Source organism: Plecotus auritus (assembly GCF_963455305.1).
Source record: "Plecotus auritus genome assembly, chromosome: 4".
Classification (NCBI taxonomy): domain Eukaryota; kingdom Metazoa; phylum Chordata; class Mammalia; order Chiroptera; family Vespertilionidae; genus Plecotus; species Plecotus auritus.
This window is the reverse complement of record NC_137775.1, coordinates 20,340,391-20,357,990: the sequence shown is the minus strand read 5'-3', so window position 1 is coordinate 20,357,990 and position 17,600 is coordinate 20,340,391. Positions and strand designations below refer to the sequence as shown.

The 17,600-nt window shown below is 37.4% G+C and overlaps 1 protein-coding gene across 2 annotated transcripts in view; it reads right to left on the bottom strand.

The window, feature by feature from the left end:
* The window catches only part of LAMA2 (laminin subunit alpha 2), a 519,987-nt gene that overhangs the window by 297,016 nt on the left and 205,371 nt on the right, over positions 1 to 17,600 (bottom strand). For both annotated transcript variants that reach the window (XM_080664727.1, XM_080664728.1), the window contains exons 6-10: positions 16,367 to 16,456; positions 14,286 to 14,403; positions 10,199 to 10,377; positions 8,480 to 8,579; positions 4,045 to 4,205 (exon numbers count right to left, since the gene is read on the bottom strand). In XM_080664727.1, coding sequence (XP_080520853.1) covers positions 4,045 to 4,205; positions 8,480 to 8,579; positions 10,199 to 10,377; positions 14,286 to 14,403; positions 16,367 to 16,456 — 648 coding nt within the window. The remainder of the gene's footprint in view (positions 1 to 4,044; positions 4,206 to 8,479; positions 8,580 to 10,198; positions 10,378 to 14,285; positions 14,404 to 16,366; positions 16,457 to 17,600) is intronic.

The window sequence follows — 17,600 nt, the reverse complement described above, 5'->3', positions numbered from 1 at the left end:
TTTTTTTTTTTTTTGTCATTTATATTATACTAGAGGCCCGGTGCATGAAATTCGTGCACAGGGGTGAGGGGGGTGTCCCTCAGCCCAGCATTCACCCTCTCCAATCTGGGACCCCTTGAGGGATGTCTGACTGCCTGTTTAAGCCAGATACGGCCTAAACGGGCAGTCAGACATCCCTCTCACAATCCAGAAATGCTGGCTCACAACTGTTCGCTGGCCTGCCTACCTGATTGCCCGTAAATGCTTCTGCCTGCCAGCCTGATCACCCCCTAACCACTCGCCTGCCAGCCTGATTGATGCCTAACTGCTCCCCTGCCAGCCTGTTTTCCCTTAACTGCCCTCCCCTGCAGGCCTGGTTCCCCCCAACTGCTCTCCCCTGCAGGCCTGGGTCCCTCCCAACTGCCCTCCCCTGCTGGCCATCTTGTGGTGGCCATCTTGTGTCCACATGGGGGCAGGATCATTGACCACATGGCACAGCCATCTTGTGTGTTGGAGTGATGGTCAATCTGCATATTACTTTTATTAGATAGGATAGAGGCCTGGTGCATGGTTGGGGACCAGCTGGTTTGCCCTGAAGGGTATCCCGGATCAGGGTGGGGGTTCCCTTGGGGTGTGGGGTGACCTGGGCGAGGGGCCTGTGGTGGTTTGCAGGCCAGCCACACCCCCTGGCGACCCAAGCGGAGGCCCTGGTATCTGGGGTTTATTTATCTTCTATAATTGAAACTTTGTAGCCTGGAGCGGAGCCAAGCCTTCTGCTTGCTCCGTGGCGGCAGCCATTTCTGTTGGGATTTATGTATCTTCTGTAATTGAAACTTTGTAGCCTTAAGTGGAGGCCTGGGCCGGCCAGGGCTACAGAAGCTTGGCTTCCTCCATCGCCATGGGCAACCCAAGCCTCCTGCTCTCTCCAGCTCCGTGGCTGCTGCCATTTCTATTTGGATTTATGTATCTTCTATCATTGAAACTTTGTAGCCTTGAGTGGAGGCCTAGGTCAGCAAGGGCAGGCGGAAAGCTGGGCTTCCTCCATTGCCGGGGAAACCCAAGCCTCCTTCCTGCTCTCTGTGGCCGTAGCCATCTTGGTTGGGTTTATTTGCATATTCGCTCCTGATTGGCTTGTGGGCGTGGCTTGTGGGTGTAACAGAGTGATGGTTAATTTGCATATTACCCTTTTATTAGATAGGAAGGTCTTCAAGGGCAAATAACATATCTTATAACTTGTCACCATCCAACTCAGTTTGTAAAGCACAAATGTGAAAATAATTGATCTTAAAAATCTAATAATGATAGTGAGAGTTTGTAGCTTCCAGACCAAATGCTACTTTACTCATTAAGAGATTTCTCTCTCCTTTATCTGTTATTTTATCACTTCTTTGTACTGAGTCTGCAGATTTTGCTATTAGCTGGGTTTCTGGAACCAATATATTATAGATACCAAGAGATAACTGTAGTTAATTTTGGGAGGACTCAAAGTTAGACATAAATTTTCAACCATGTGGGGGTCAATGCCGCAGCCCCTGTATTATTCAAGAGTCAATTGTATTAACCTATAACTTAATACATTTTTTAAAAGTTGTTTAAGCTTTGAACAAAATGGTGAATATATTCTCTTGCTCAGCATTTCAAATGGGCAACTTTTGTCAATCCAGTAAATTTATTTTAATATTTTTGGAGATAAACACTTATATGGATATCATTTTATTTCAATTTAAGTCTCCAGTATCTTAGCTTCTCAATAAAGTTTTGCTTATTAAGTAGCATTTGACCCATGTTGTTTGATATAATCATTCGACACCTATGCCAAATCATGTTTTTCTGAAACAGAATGAGCTACCACATTTCACTCTACTTTAATGTCTTTTCAGTATTTTAACTATATGAGTATTTTGTTGAACATTTGGGTATTTATTTTTCTTGTTAATAAGAGGCTATAGCCATTTAATTATAGCATATTAGATGCACAAATATTGTGATATAATTCTTTTGCTTTATGCATATAAATTATGGTTATTAAAATTATGTAGATATTTAATGAAACCTGTTTTGTTCTGCAAGTTTTTATTCTAAAAAATTAGTTTATATGAGCTTATATTCATCTATTTAAAATATCACACAGTTGAAGGGCAACTATTTATTGTGTTATGGTTAATGTTTGTATACACATGTACACATGTAACTAATCATAATTACTTCATTTTCCTTCTCTTTTATGATTTCTTAATTGCTATTTATCTTTGTGCTTTAATTATCTGTGTAGAGCTTCAAGAGTCTTTGTAGGAGGCATTTTTCCTATTAGGGCTGTAATCACTCTCCACACAGTACGGAGGCAGGCAGAGATAAGAGCACAGGCTTTCCCTCGTTGCTCTGCTAATGGCTGCAGCCCTCTGGCTCTAACCTTTCTCACTGCAGTTACCCAAGAGAATGAACCAAATGAGGCCTGCCTCCCTCACTAATGTTACTCTTTCCTTGCCAGTTCCAGGCATCTCCACTGTATAAATGGCAGGTTTTTAAAAACATTTCTTTCTTTCTTTTTTTTTTTTTTTTTCCAGTTTGATTCCCTATCTTCTAGAACCTGGGAAAGTTTATCTTCCATTTTTATACTCATTTTGGCCTGTCCTTTATTTGAGCAAAGGATAAAGGCTAAAGATTTTCATGGAGTTTTGGAAAAGGAATAAAGCACACACAGGGTATATTTTGGCAAATACTAAAGAAGATTTACTAGGAGCCTATAAGATTCCTCCAAAAGACAGAGGATGAAGAGGGGAGGTGTCTTTAACAAGCCATCACCTACAGACAGCTATAGTCTGGTTCTACTAGAGCAATTTTTACATATCAGGTAATGTCTGAATGAAATGTACTGGATCTAGAAAATGTATTATGTTGCAAAATATGACAATTCCTTAACATAAATTGTGGACGTCTGCCTGTTTACTGTCCAAGGTAAGTACCTAAATCACCCTGGATATATAACATATACCTGCTATATAACTATTATTATTTAGCTTAATATTTTAGATTTTCTTGTCCCAAGAATATACACTTAACATTAATACTAATATTTATTTATTGTATTATGGTTAATGTTTGTATACACATATATGATATAATTATATATATATATATATATATATATATATATATATATATATATATAATTATATCATACATACTGCTTAGATAAGACTACTGAACTAATAAAGGAAATATATTAATAAGGTTCTATCCATGATTGAGAACAAAGAAAATTGTAGAACAAAAAAATAAAAAAAATTTCTACAACAGGATGGCATGCTATGTTTTCATTCTCTCAGCTAATTTAGCTAAGATTGTCTTATCCAAACATTTGGTACTGATTACTATAGCTAAGGGAAATCAGTTTTGTCATTTAAGACTCGTCCATGTCTCTAAGTTTCCTCTATGTGTATGAGCTGCAGGTGTAATTCACCCTCTGGTGTTAACATGATGAACTATTAGCTGAGCATGTACAGCAAATAAAGTTGCATTTCTGAAAGTACTCTTGGGAGGAAATATTGAGCCTTTAATCAATTCCACTAGGGCTTCTAACATTTTTAGTAATTAAACGAAAGAGTTTGAAGATGGTATTTTCAGACCTATCTGGGATCAAACTTCAGAAGATTAAAAATCCAAAATGAAACCCTAGACAGAATTATTTTCAGAATTAGAGACAAAGCTAGAGTAGATTTTTGAGTGTGCTGTAGTTTCAAAGGGTTGCTACTTTTAGTGCTATATCATCGTTTGAAATTACACTGGAATGGTGATGGGCAACAAGTTTTAAGGCTATAAAATGACACTGATTCTTAAGGTGAGTTGTCCTCTGTGTACCTATGGGTTTTTAGACAAATGGCAGGTGTCTTGCTGCAGTGAACCAGGTATATAAAGACACTTACAGGACTGCCACATACAGAATAGGTAGTGGCTATGTACTGGGGAAGTTGTAACACTTGCTTAATGCTAGCAGACGTATCAGAGAAGCCAAGGAACATGACCTTCTGTTTTGACAGTGGGACGTTACTGGAATAAACAATGTACCTTGCAGTTACAGGGTCCAAAACAAGGGTCCTCATTTGTACTTCCTTCACCACTGCAGTTACAGGGTTTGCAGTCTGGGTAGCCAGTGTAGCCCCTGACACACCGATCACATCGCTCCCCTCCAAAGCCAGATTTACAATGACAGGACCCAGGTGCCAGACCTAAGAGAAGATGAGCCACATATCAATTTTTTTTCTTAAAATTTTTAAAAAGTATAATATATTTTATTGATTTCAGAGAGGAAGGGAGAGAAAGAGATAGAAACATCAATGATGAGAGAGAATCATTGATCGGCTGCCTCCTTGCACACCCCACACTGGCGATGGAGCCCACAACCCGGGCATGTGCCCTGACCTGGAATCAAACCATGAGCTCCTGGTTCATAGGTCAACGCTCAACCATTGAGCCATGCTGGCTGGGTCACATATCAACTTCTTAAGAAAAATATATAATTATCTCCTCCATTTTTAATTACAGTAGCCTTTACAAGTCTATTTTCACACAAAAATAAAATTCATGATGTTCATCCAAAAGGAACAGTTAAAAAACCAAAGAATATAAGGTTTAATTAGAAGCTGGCTATGATTTGCACACATAGCATTTTCTAAGTATTTTTAAAAAATATTTAAGAATTTTTTTAAAAGATAAAATCTCATAGAATCCACCAAAATCAAGGCTACAGAAAAATCACTGCAATGATCATGGATGGATTTCCATAGCTCTGACTGATGACACTAGATTAAGAATATGTAACTTGTGTATACCTGTTGACTCATATGACCCTTCAGACAAACACAAGATGGAAAAGTACCTTCAGTGTAAAATTATGCTACTTAAAACAAAAATGTAACAATAACAACGTAAGTACAATATATCGTACAACTGAGAAAAGACTACATGCATTCATGGGAATGAATATTTGAGGGATAAAAAATAGAGCAGGAAAGTGAGAGCAGTTTAAATTTACAAAGCTGACAGGTGTCAGAACCACACCAATTTATCAATTAAATTCAAATGAGAGAACCTTAAATACAACACCAAAGTGAACCAAACTAAATCCTGAAGTACATTAAAAGAACATTCAGTGGTGACCAAGATGATTTTATTATAAATACGTTTAATATTAATACATTTATTTTAACTTACCATACTCATAGGTCAAATGGAAAAGAAGTCTGATAATTTCAATACAGGATGTAAAGGCATTCCAAAAAATTAACATTTACATCTCATGTTAAAGTCTTCAGACATTGGGACTATGTGTAGAAGTACTCCATGTAATAACAAATACCTATCTTAAACTTCGTTGCTGGAAATACTATGAATTAGATTTCTAAAGACCCCTCCTTTGTTCAGAACACTTGACAATGCAGTATAAAATTAAAGATAGATCGATAGATAGATAGATAGATAGATAGACAGACAGATAGATAAAGGGAAAGCAAGAAAGGATTGTGCTAATATGAAATAAAGAGACTTCTGGTAGAGATTAGAAACTACAAAAAAATAACATTCCAGCCCTTATGTCAGTATCTTTCCTGGAGCTGACTGATTCTGATAAGCTAGAATGTGGAATATGGTTTTATGAATCAAAAGACAAATTCTAGGTACTACTCAGGTTAGGAGGTCATAACAGAGAACTTCATATAAATTCAAAGCTCCTAAATGGGTAAATTAGAAAATATGCACAATAGTATGCACACACAACATACACACTTATGAAACACACAAGAAAACAAGGCCCCAATGAGTAGGAGCAGAAAAATCAACCTGCAGATTCAAATTCATATAGAAAACTCAGTGCTACTAAGAGATTCAGAAGATAAAATATATTTAACATGTTTAAAGGTCTATACTGAATAACATGTGCATAAGTATAATATAATTTTCTATTACTGTATTTCAATTTTTAAATTAAAAGAAAAAACTATTGGTCTAGAACCAATTATAACTGTGCAAGCTTGAAAACATACAAATGAAATTGACAGACATTGCCACATGAATTAGAAAATCAGTGGAGAGAGTAGGAAGGGTTTTTCTCTCAGCTTGCATGGTATGACCTCAAGAGATGGTGTCTAAATTTACTAGATCATGAAAGAGAGATTTAAGCCTTTTATTTAACATAATAAAGATTCCATAAAACAAATACAGAATAAAAATATATGAATAAAAGATGTGGTATGGATGACACTTCTTTGTCTTTGAAGATGAAGAGTCAATAGGCAATATTTAACAGTGAGTAAAAGTACCGTTAGGAATATTAGGTAGATATTGTTTGGAAGATAAATTCTTCCAAAAGAACTTACTAAGAGAAAAGGTTCAATGTGGTTAAATTTGGAAATGAGATTTGGAATGAAAAGGTGGAAGAGGGCACTATTGATACTTATTTTATTCCTTTACTTATTGTTAAATTTGTACCATATTATGTATAGTTTTTATAATAATAAAAATGATTTATGTAAAGATCTTTATTAAAGCATTGGTTAAAATAAATAAAAATTAGTAATAGTCTTAATCTATGTATATAAAAAGCCTGTGTCCATGACGACCGTGACAACCAAATGACCCGTCACCATGAGGTGCATTGAGCACCTCTCGGTCCCTCCTTCCGCGGCCCACGAGCAGGGTGGGGCGGGACTGGGGACTGGCGAGCGGGCTGAATGGCTGACCTCGTGGTCCCTGCCCCCAGCCCGCAGATTCCGATGGATCAGCGATGGTGAACGGGGGGAATCGGGGTGGATGGAGGGAGGACCAGGCTGGCTGTCAGGCTGTTGGGATCACCAGCACATCCCTGGCTGCTCGGGGGCTCAGGCGTGTGGGAAAGCGGGTGCTGGTGACTTCACCTCCATGAGCATGCACCAGGCAGGCCGCTGATGGAATGTGCTGCCTGCTCGGGGCCGCTCATGCCTGGGTGGATAGGTCGCAGGCACGCCCCGCAGTTCCATCAGCACCTCAAGCTCCAGTAGCAGCGGCTGTGTGAGCGGCCCCGAGTGAGCAGTGCATTCCATCAGCGGCTGGCCCAGCACATGCACATGGAGGTGAAATTGCCAGCACCCGCTTTCCCACAGGCCTGAGCCCCCGAGCAGCCAGGGATGAGCTGGTGATCCCAATGGCCTGCCAGCCCGGTGGCGGAGGTGGCATTCGGCTTGGGGTCTGGCGAACAGGCAGAAGATGGCCCTGATCGCAGGAGGCTAGGCCCTAGGGACCCTACCCGCATGATTTCGTGTGCTGGGTCTCTAGTATCTATAGAAAGTTGAATGGGTACATAATGTATTGTATACTTATAATGGTGTATTGCTCAGGTCCTCAAACTAAATTTCATAGAAAGTTTTAATACATATCAGGGAAATCTCATTATGCAACGTTAACACAAAAAAGTTAATAGCAACATCTGTGCTGAATTACCACTGCATTACATACTTATTTTTCTACTTTTTTATTTTTGATAATCTTTTAAACAATAATACACATTTTAAAATCTGGGAGAAAGTTATGATATTACTGAAAATAATGTGAGTTAGTTGTGACTATAAAAAGATAAGAGACCATAAAATGACCTTAATAATTCACTATTTGAATGTTAAAATAATCATATTTTTAATCTTTTAGCATTTAAAACTATATGGCTTAAATTGATAATCCTACAGTTTTTTTTGAAGAAAGCAGGTAAGCTAAATTGTGCCAAAGAAACATTACCAGTCTTTTAACTTGGAAGTCTTTGTAGGAAAAACCTATATTGTAGCCATAATCTATCTTAATCTTTCAAAGACGAGAAGAATTAAAAATATAAAGAAACTGTTCCAGATATATTCTATGAATTTTCTACTTAACCTCTCCAGGGCTCCTCAACCGTTCACAACAAGGAGTTATTACAGCACTTGATTCCTTAATGTTTGGAGTTCATCATGAACTTCAATCCTCAAAGAAAGTATTTGGGTTAAATTGGTGTCAGCCTCTTTCCCTTCATAAAATCAGGACTAATACTTTTTATGAACACTTTTATGTACACATCTTGTTTTCCATCTTATCTCTCCTAATCTCTCCCCATTATAGCATATACATCCTTCAATGAATGCTGTCATTTCATGATAAAAATGAAAGAAGCTACAAAACAATCTAATAAATGATAACATAAAAAGTGACCTATACCACTGATTTTTGATTAACAGAAGATGCATATGCATAGATAAGGAAATATGTATGTGCATATGTAATGCAAAACAAATTATTCAACTCTTGCTTTTAAAGCATTACAATGAAACATAAAATTAATTATTGAGATGAATAAAAAACTGCTTCTTGGAGGGAAATTTGAGAGATATAAGAATAAATTTATTACATGAGTGAAATTTACTGAAAAATATTCTCCTAAAAATTATATTTGGCTTTTAGTTGTTCTTTCATCCGAACAATGACTTTGTACAATGGCTCTCACCTCGTGGAGCATGTTTTTCATCCTTGACACAGACTTCACTTAAAGAACCAATTGGATCACAATGGCATGGCTGGCAAGGTCTTGGATTATTTGGTGATACCTAGCAAAAATATTAAAATGCTTTTAATCAAGTGTAATAAAACACCAATATTTTTAAATTCAGCAAACTTTTAATGACAAATTATTATAATACATAGTAATAAATTATATAGGGAAGATTATAATATAAGAAATTACCTTTAATATGTTTATAATTTCTAAAATTCATTTCTTCTAAGTGGATAAACAAAAGTAAAGAGGACAGTACAATAAACTCATATGTTTATTACTTAGATTTAATAATTATCAAGATTAGCCGAAACCGGTTTGGCTCAGTAGATAGAGCGTCGGCCTGTGGACTGAAGGGTCCCGGGTTCGATTCCGATCAAGGGCATGTACCTTGGTTGCGGGCACATCCCCAGTGGGAGGTGTGCAGGAGGCAGCTGATCGATATTTCTAGCTCTCTATCCCTCTCCCTTCCTCTCTGTAAAATATCAATAAAATATATTTTAAAAAAATAATTATCAAGATTAATTATTCAACAAGTTACCAAGATTTTGCTATGTAAGTTTCATCAGATCTTATCCTTTGCTGACGTTATTAAAGAATATCTCAAGTAAAGTGTATTTTAATCCCTACACATTTCAGTATGCATCTCTCATTTATAACCACAGTATCATGATCACAAACAAAAGTAATATTTGCTTAATATTCTCCATATATATTCCTTAATAAAATCTTCCTAATTGTTTTATTTTTTAAATTACAATAGAGTTCAAAATTAGTAATTTCCCCCCATCTTGATGTAAGCAGACACTTTACAAGAGAAGATATAGGAATAGCCAATAAACACAAAATGGAAATTAAATTTGTAGTGAGATCTGCTATGAATTCACAATAGAAGATCTGCTGTGGGACCAAGCATTGGTGGGATGGCTTAGTGACTGCTAATATCCACATGCCACATCCACTACACCCACTTTCACTGAAAGAGCTAATTTTAAAAGATAGCACCAAATATTAGGGATGATATGGAAGACCCGGAACCTCCATACATTTTTGGTGAACATGTAAAATGTTATTACTAATTTGGCAAAATGTTGGCAGTTTCTTATAAAGTAAAACATATACCTATTCTGTGAAAAAAGCATTATTTTTGTAGATATTTAAACAGGGTAAAAAAAAGCATGAACACAAAAATGCAGATAAAATTGTTTTATAGGAGCTAACCTAAAACTGGAAATGACCCAAATATTCACCAACAGGAGGATGGGTTAAAAATTATCATACATTTATACAAATGAACACTATCCAGCAATTTTTTTAAAAAATGATTAGTTGTGCACATAACATGAATAAATCTTAAAATGCTATGTTGCATGAAAGGACACACAAATGTATCTACTTTGTGATTTTATTTTTATGACATTCATTAAGAGGCAAAAAATAAGAATAAAAATTAGAGTTTGTCTGGGGGTGGAATTGACTGAAATATGGCACAATGGAACTTTCTGAAGAGATAGAAATGCTTTATATTTTATCTTCAAATATTTATATGTTTTCATTATGAAATGTTTCCATCATCTTTAAGAATTTGAAGTTATCAAAATTACTTTTCTATATAGTACAACTTTGTATGAAAAAAACAAAACACTTCATGAAAGAAAAAGCATACTTTACCCCTTTGGTTCTGAAGAAACCATCAATACATGTCTCACAGTTTATACCAGCAGTGTTTTGAGTACAATTGATGCACACACCACCTCCAATGTATTTTCCATGTATATTTAAACTCAGATTTCTTCTGGCAACATTTTCATCATAATAGCATTCGTCGGCCTTCCCATGACAATTGCATGCTACATTAAGAAAAAAATTTACAAATATTGTTTTCCAGTTTCAGAGATAATTAAGTATAATTTTCTATTATATATTTATACTATATGAGGAAATATATATATTATGCATATTATCAATATAAAAGTATCTAAAATTACTTGGATTTATTGGTTATATTAGTAAATTCACACTTTTTAATGGAGCTTAAAATTATTAAAACATATAAATTAAACTGAGTCATATGAAATGCCAATATTTGACTGATTTGATCTCACAAAATCAAAATTTTATATGATTAAACATACAATTTCCTATTGTGGCAAAAATAAATGTATTGAACTGTGACATTGGATGATTAAGATCAAGGGAATCTATAATGAATAATTACTGTAATTTCTGTGTTACATCCTATGGGTAAAAACAGATGTTTAGAATATAGTTCTTTTCCTTTACTACTATTAATAACTAAAATTTTGCATTTCTCTAAATGCCATGTTTTCTTTTAAGTTTTTTATATTTATTACCACTGATTTTAATTTTCAAATAGCTTATGAGTCTGGTACTTTAGCCTCTTTGCACATATTAGAAACCCGAGGCCCAGAGAAGTGAAATAACTTGTAAAAGGAAACCAAATTAGTACTGACAACCACTGGGAAACCAGGCTCCAGAGTCTGCAGAGCCAACCTCTGCTGCATTCCCTTCAAGTTCCACCTGATGAGAGAGAGAGAGATCTGCCAAACAATCAGGGCAAAAGGAGAGGTTTGCTTAGTTGCTGAGATCAAGCTATTTTGCACCAGACTAGGATTTGGGTGACCTCTCCAATAGTTAGCAGTCATGTGATGTAGGGAACTTCTTAATTTCACTAAGGGTCAGCTTCCGTATAAGACACAAGTAGACTGAGTGTCCTTCTCAGATGTTGAGTTTCATAGGTGCCCTTACATTGATTTCCACATATATACGTGTGTGTGTGTACGCCCACACTCAATCTTGTTTTTCCACTAGAGGAGACGTTTAAATACTGCTCTAAACCATTTCATTTTACCAACAGTAAATATCATAGCTCTTTCTCTATTAGCATATGATCCCTCTAATGTTATTTCTTAAAAGGCAGTCAGGTCACAACTAATCAGGCCACTACTAATGGGCAGTTAATTGTTTCCAGATTCCGCCTTTATAAATAATGCTGGTACACACACAGCCGTGGGCAAACTACAGCCTGCGGGCCGGATCCGGCCCATTTGGCTATTCTATCCGGCCTGGGGAGCCGAAAGAGCGGAGGGTTCTTTTGCTCTCCCTTCCGCTCCTTTACTTTGAATTTATATTAGTTCACACAAACACTCCATCCATGCTTTTGTTCCGGCCCTCCGGTCCAGTTTAAGAACCCATTGTGGCCCTCGAGTCAAAAAGTTTGCCCACCCGAGGACTTGGAGGTGGGGGCAGGAGTAGTTCTAATAGTATCAGGCTGCTTCACATTTGCCAGCTGAGTAACTTTGAGCAGAAAATTCAAGCCTCGGTATCATTGCAGTACTTACCTCTTATGGTAGTGACAATGTCTGAGCCATAGTCACTACTGAAGTCCATAAATGTGAGGAGAAGTAGAGTGAGCAATTGTATACTAATGGCAAGGATTATGATCATAGGCAAGGATTATGGTCATATGCCCTGTACAGCTTTCTGAGTATATCTATAGGCTAGATTCCCACAAGTATAAATTCTAGTCAAAGGACACACAACATTTTAATGAGCTTGAAAAATTCTCCTCAACAATGCTGCGTCAAATTATTCTCTATCCAATAGATATGATAGAACTCTTTTCCCCATAAACCTCACCAACACTGCATATTAGCAAATATTTTAATCCATCTTCTGGACATAGTAAGCATTCAACCATTTGTTGAGTAGAAGAATGAACATTTTGAAAAGTTAGCATATTTTCATTGTTATAATTGGTACTTCCTTAATTATGAGTAAGTATGATGATCTTTTTATATGGTTGTACATCATTTTCCTGAGAAATGTCTTTTTCCATTTTTCTCATTTTTAACAGGTGTGGTAACATTTTATTATAACTAGGCAAGATATCTTAATATAGTTGAGTTTGTTGCCAATGCTTTCCTAGGCTGTTGACTTTCGATTTAGAATATAGCATTTTTTGTTATGTTGATGGAGAGTTTTCAAAGTTTTCAAATACACATAAGTAGGCATTAAAAAGTTTTATATCTTTAGGATAATGCACAATTTAAAAATCTTGTAAAAATATATTGCAAGAAACAGCCAAGATTTCTGCTATCAATATTAGTAGAGAGAAATGGAGAGTAATGCAAATTTATGCTCACACTAACTGGCATTAGTGCTGCTGAGAGTGTTCACTGGTATAACCATGAACTAATGTGTAACACACAAGGCTGGAGCCGCGGTCATTTTCACAGCTCATGCAGAGAGGGCCCTCTTCCTGCAGCCCTGGTTGCTGTTTAAAGGCCGTGCCTGCACAGCGCAGAGGACGTGCATAGCACCTACTTCCAAAGAGCCATGTCTGTTCTGCCATCAGCAGTTTGCTATTTCACAGAGTGCCCAAGACACAAAACTGAAACTGCCTTTAGTACAGGCTCAGCAATATAATAAATATTCTTTGCTCTTTAGAGATTTATCTTGCCTTAAATGAACTAGACTGATGAAAGTCTAAATTGAATTCAAATGAATTAAAAGGTGATTATTCTTTTAGAGAAGGATTTGTCATGTCATGAAAGGATTTTTATAAATATTAAGGCAACTGGAACACAATGCAACTTGGAAAAGAACATTTTCATATAAGCTTTTAGGGATGCGTACATTGCCCAAAGCTTGATTTATGTAAGGTTTTATGGTTAAGACCCCTATCTTTAATTTAGGTTTTAAAAAATACATTTATTTTTCTATTTGGAAATACAACTTCTCATTGTCTCATAAAGGAAGATAAAACTGTTTTATAATTGCATTATTTTAAAAAATGTGTCTAGTAGCAAGTGGAAAACTCCTTTCACGTTGCTTTGCCCATCCCTGTTGCTAACAAGTTTGACCTAACCTTTTTGTTTCCTTGACTAAACACACACACACAAGTGGAGAGTGGTAAAGGGTTTCTAGATGGAAAGACAGGAACAACAGGTCGCTATGACGCACACTGTGGCTGCTAACTGGCCCAAACCGGCCCTGATCGGCCCCTCCCAAGCACCCGCAGCCCAGCCCCGCCCCCGTTAGGCCCCCCAACCCCAATCAGGGGCGGGCCGGCCAGCCAACAGCCCACGGCCCCTCCCCCCCCATAGACCTCGATTGACAGCCAGGCTGAGGGACCCCACCCATGCATGAATTCGTGCACCGGGCCTCTGGTGTAATTATAACTGCGTGAAAGGGTATCAGAGACATCAGAGAGAACCACAGATCAAAAAGCAAAAAAAGTGAGTGCAGAAAAATGAAGGGACTCCAGACATGGATGAATAGCATATACAGAATCTTAAAGGGGTGGTGGGGGGGAGATATTTTACGGTTGGAAATATTTTGTGATTAAAGTTTGCTGCAATGGTAAGATATGTACACACATAATATCTTAATAAAAATTTGAAAAAAAAAAAGTTTGCTATGACTCAATGGTTTTAAAGACCCACCATGGCTAATGACAATAGGTGTATACTATGCTTTTATTTATTTATTATAATCCTCACATAGTGATAAATCCATTGGTGTTTGGTAAATATTTACCAATAAAACAAAACAACAAAAAACACCACAGAAAGCTGAGTAACCGAAATAGCCTGGTAAAAGAGATGACCAGTCATCGCCTTGGATAAAACATAGAAACTGGAAACAGTGCTCCCCTAAAATCGCCACATGCTTATATGACCCATGTCCCAGACAAGGAAGAGTTACACAGGCTGTTGGCTTCTCGGAAACATACCTTCACATTCGCTTTTAGTCAGAAAAGTCCCTGCGCGCCAAGGCTTCTGATGGAATCCCGGACAGCACTGGTCACAGCTGTCACCACACGTGTTGTGCTCGCATTCACAGCGGGATTTCTAGTCAAAAAGGGGGAAAACAGGCTTTCAGCTGCTTCTGGAACCATAAAGGAAAGGTTTTTCCTGCAAGGTAGAGTGAAGAGAAAACTTCCAGACTATGGACCAAAACATAACAGTCCCAGTCAGCCTGGGAAGGAGGAGGTGCTGGTCTTGGAAGCAGGTATTTGATGGGCCCCAGATTCCGGAGGTCCAGGCTGGTTCTGGGATCACTGGGCTTCAGCTTAGAAGAGAGTAGAGGCCCCATTGGGAGCAATATTGGGCCTAAGACTAAGATCCCTTCTTCTTTGAATTTAAGGCTTCTCTCAGAGTATCGTTAACATTTGGGAGTGTGGACACAGGGAGAGAGTTGCTCCCTAGGCGCTGAAAGGCATAATTGTAATAGAAATCAAATGTCCCAGCATGCACCCGCGTACCCACACACGCACGCATGCGCACACGCACGCACACAGTCCTATCTGTGTGTTGTGAGTAGTCTTTTTTTAAAAAAAATTATTGAATTTCCCTAGCCAGCTTAGCTCAGTGGATAGAGCGTCAGCCTGCAGATTGAAGGGTCCTGGGTTCGATTCTGGCCAAGGGCACATGCTTAGGTTGTGGGCTCCATCCCCAGTAGGGGGTGTGCAGGAGGCAGCCAATCAATGGTTCTCTCTCCTCATTGATGTTTCTATCTCTCTCTACCTCTCCCTTCCTCTCTGAAATCAATAAAAATACATTTTAAAAATTATTGACTTTATTGGGGTGACAGACTTCAGGTGTACAATTCTACAATCATCTGCATATTATATTTTGTGTTCACCACCCCAAGTCAAGTCTCCTTCCATCACCATTTATCCCCTCCTTTACCGTCTTCTAGCCCCCCCTCCCCCTCTTTTCCTCTGGTAATCACCATACTGTTGTCTGTGTCTATGAGGTTGTTTTCTTTGCTTAATCCCTTCACGTTTTTCACTCAGCATTCCAACCCCTATCTCCTATGACAGCCGTCAGTCTGTTCTCTGTATCTATGAGTCTATTTCTATTTTGTTGGTTAATTTATTGAGTACAGTCTTCATTCATTGCATGGAACTGACCCTCCGAGGCTGACTTGTGGGCTCCCAAAGCGTGGGAAACACTGCTCATCCTGATACCTGATAGACACCCACCCTACTAAAAGCAGCACCTCTAACGTGCCCCGATAAATGTACCAGGGCATTTGAACCTCCCCTAAGAGGTAACATTATGATGCATTAGTCAGAAAACTGGCTTTTAGAGAAATGCCATTTGTATTACAATTTTAGTAGGAGAAAAAAAAATCTATGCATAGGTAGCTATGTTCACCAATCTTACTATTCAATATATTTCTTCCATATACTATACAACAAATGATTTTGTATTTCACCAGTTTGGCTATGACTGAGAAGAAAGATGCTCATTCATCTTCCTTTTAGTTTCTATTCACTTAATATATTGTCATTAATGAAAAATTTGACCCAAAAGCATGGCAGCATTTTCTGGCCTAGCAATTTCAATTCTCTCTTGAATACTCTCTTCCACTCCACTCCTTATTGCCCCTGCCCCACCTCAGTCTCCAGTTCCATGCCATTTATATTCACTTCCATGGACATTTTTCATTTGTTTGCATTAACTTTTTTGATGAAAATTTTTGAAAGAAATGGTCTGGTTGATTGATGGCAGGCATTCTCCAAAGTTAAATCATATAGTAGGCTGTCACAGCTAAAGAGGTTTCAAAATAGAAAGACCTATTTGGAGCCCTTTTTTTTTTTGGAGGGGGAAAAAACTAATTTGGTTTCTGATACAGTGATGGTTGGTTTCAAAGTCTATCATCCTACCCACCAGCTGTATTTCACCCTGGCACAGCTTCCTGTTACACTGTCTAAGCTGAGACCTGACACCCGCTCACAGGGTCACTCTCTGATACATTCACAGTTCAGAGCTTCGTTTTGCCTAAGCATCCTATAAATATACATACATTTGTCACTGGATCAAGTGGACAAGCCCTGGCATGACCGTAGCAGATGCACATCCCTCCAACCGAAATATCCTTGACCGAGTAGTAATACTGCAAAAAGCAATCAGAGAAACATCCTGTAAAGAAGACTGCAAGGTGAAAGTAACAGAAGGGAATCTTCAGTTTAAAAATTGTACTTTCTGCTTTTATCCTTAGTTTGAAGCACACTGTGTTTCTCCAGGACAACTGAAGGCTAACAATAGCCCAGAGAAAGAACGCCTCTAATTTATGTTGGGTGGGCATGTTAGAAATGTCTTTCCCACAGACAGTACAAAGTCCATGCTGAAGCATCTGTTGTTGAGGGCAAGTTGTTATAATTCTTCATTAAAATTGTTTTAGTTTCTTGCAAGAAAACCTCTTTTATTGTCATTAGAGAAACCTCAGTATCCATGAACCATATGGAGACTGTTTTGTTTGATGAATTTGAAAAGAATCAGCAAATTCAGGGGAATGTACTCCTAACAATACATTTCTTAAACATATACAGAAGGAAGTGAAATGGGACTAACTGCAGGATTGAGCTAACAATGTGAGGAGTAAACTAGATGGGCAGAACAGTGGCCTCTTTTCATTAGGATGTTAACAAGCCCACGCAATTATTTCCCTATCTAAATTTAGGATAGGGCTATGTCCCTAAATCTACCCAGCTTTTCAAAGACTATTTATAATTATAGAACTGAATTATGTTTTATATTTTAATTAATATATATGAAATATTTTATAATTGAGAGTACTTCACATTATCATATGCAATCCAAATAACCATCGCAGTGGCATATAGTTCTATTATTCTAATCATTCCCATTAAAAAAAACAGATTTAGAGAAAATAAGTAGGTAAACAAAAATCTGAATTCCCTGATGACAAAGTTCCCTTTCCATCTACTTTTTTTCTTTTTCTTTGTTTGCTTTTGTTGTTTATACATAGTATCTTTTATAATATTTTTGTTGTATCACCTCACTTGATATACCTGAACTTCGAACTTATGAAACTTGCTATGAAATTTAGATTAAAAGTCTGCTTTTCACTAACCTCATCACATAATAATATAGATACAAATAGAGATATTTGCTTGCAAAGCTGATGCAGTAGTTTTTGTAGATGTTTTTAAATTGGGAAATCTGTTTTAAATATAAATGTATAATGCTTCACTTTTGAGTCATTGAAAGGAGCTGAAATTCAATGTCCCTGTTTT